The following is a 540-nucleotide window of genomic DNA, read 5'->3' as shown; positions in this document are numbered from 1 at the left end:
GGCCGCCGCCGCCAGCTGCCCGTCCACGGGGAGGTTGGGGGACACGGCCCCGGGCGTCTCGGCGTCGCCCACGTTGTTGAGCGTCTCCTCGGACGAGCTGCGCTCGCACACCTCCTCGGGGCCGTAGTCCGTGGTCCGCGACACGTCGAAGATCTCGGACGACACGTCTTCTGTGCGCGACTCGTCCGGGTCGTCCAGGCTCTCGGTGTCCTCGGTGATGCTGGTGGCCACCTGCGCCGTGGTCACGCTGGTGATCTGGAAGCAGCTCTTCTTCTTGGCCGGCATCTTGGACATGGCGAGGGAGGCACAGGAGGCGGACGAGGCGGCGGCGGGGTACCGCCGGCTCCTCTCCGCGATCGCGCCGGAAGCGGGTCCCGCGGGAGAGAGAGACAAAGTCCGGGGGCGCTCACGGGCTGCGCGGGGCGCCGGCCGGCCGCTCGGGCATCCTCCGGCCTCGCCGGTCCGGCCTCGGCTGTTTGTCCCGCCGCCGCCGCGAGGCTCCGGTTCCGTGTGCTCCGAGGTGGCGGGCGCGCGCGACAG

General features: G+C 73.1%; 1 protein-coding gene across 1 annotated transcript in view; it reads right to left on the bottom strand.

Annotated features, from left to right (window-relative positions):
* Positions 1-294, bottom strand: part of TSC22D2 (TSC22 domain family, member 2) — a 55,551-nt gene extending 55,257 nt beyond the window's left edge. The window contains exon 1 of the mRNA XM_006895576.1: positions 4-294. Within this exon, the coding sequence (XP_006895638.1) occupies positions 4-294 (291 nt within the window). The remainder of the gene's footprint in view (positions 1-3) is intronic.
* Positions 295-540: the final 246 nt, after the last annotated feature.

The sequence above is a fragment of the Elephantulus edwardii genome, unplaced genomic scaffold (assembly GCF_000299155.1).
Source record: "Elephantulus edwardii isolate Elephantulus edwardi_28Jun2011 unplaced genomic scaffold, EleEdw1.0 scaffold00169, whole genome shotgun sequence".
In the NCBI taxonomy this organism is placed as follows: domain Eukaryota; kingdom Metazoa; phylum Chordata; class Mammalia; order Macroscelidea; family Macroscelididae; genus Elephantulus; species Elephantulus edwardii.
This window is presented reverse-complemented; position numbering and strand designations above follow the sequence as displayed.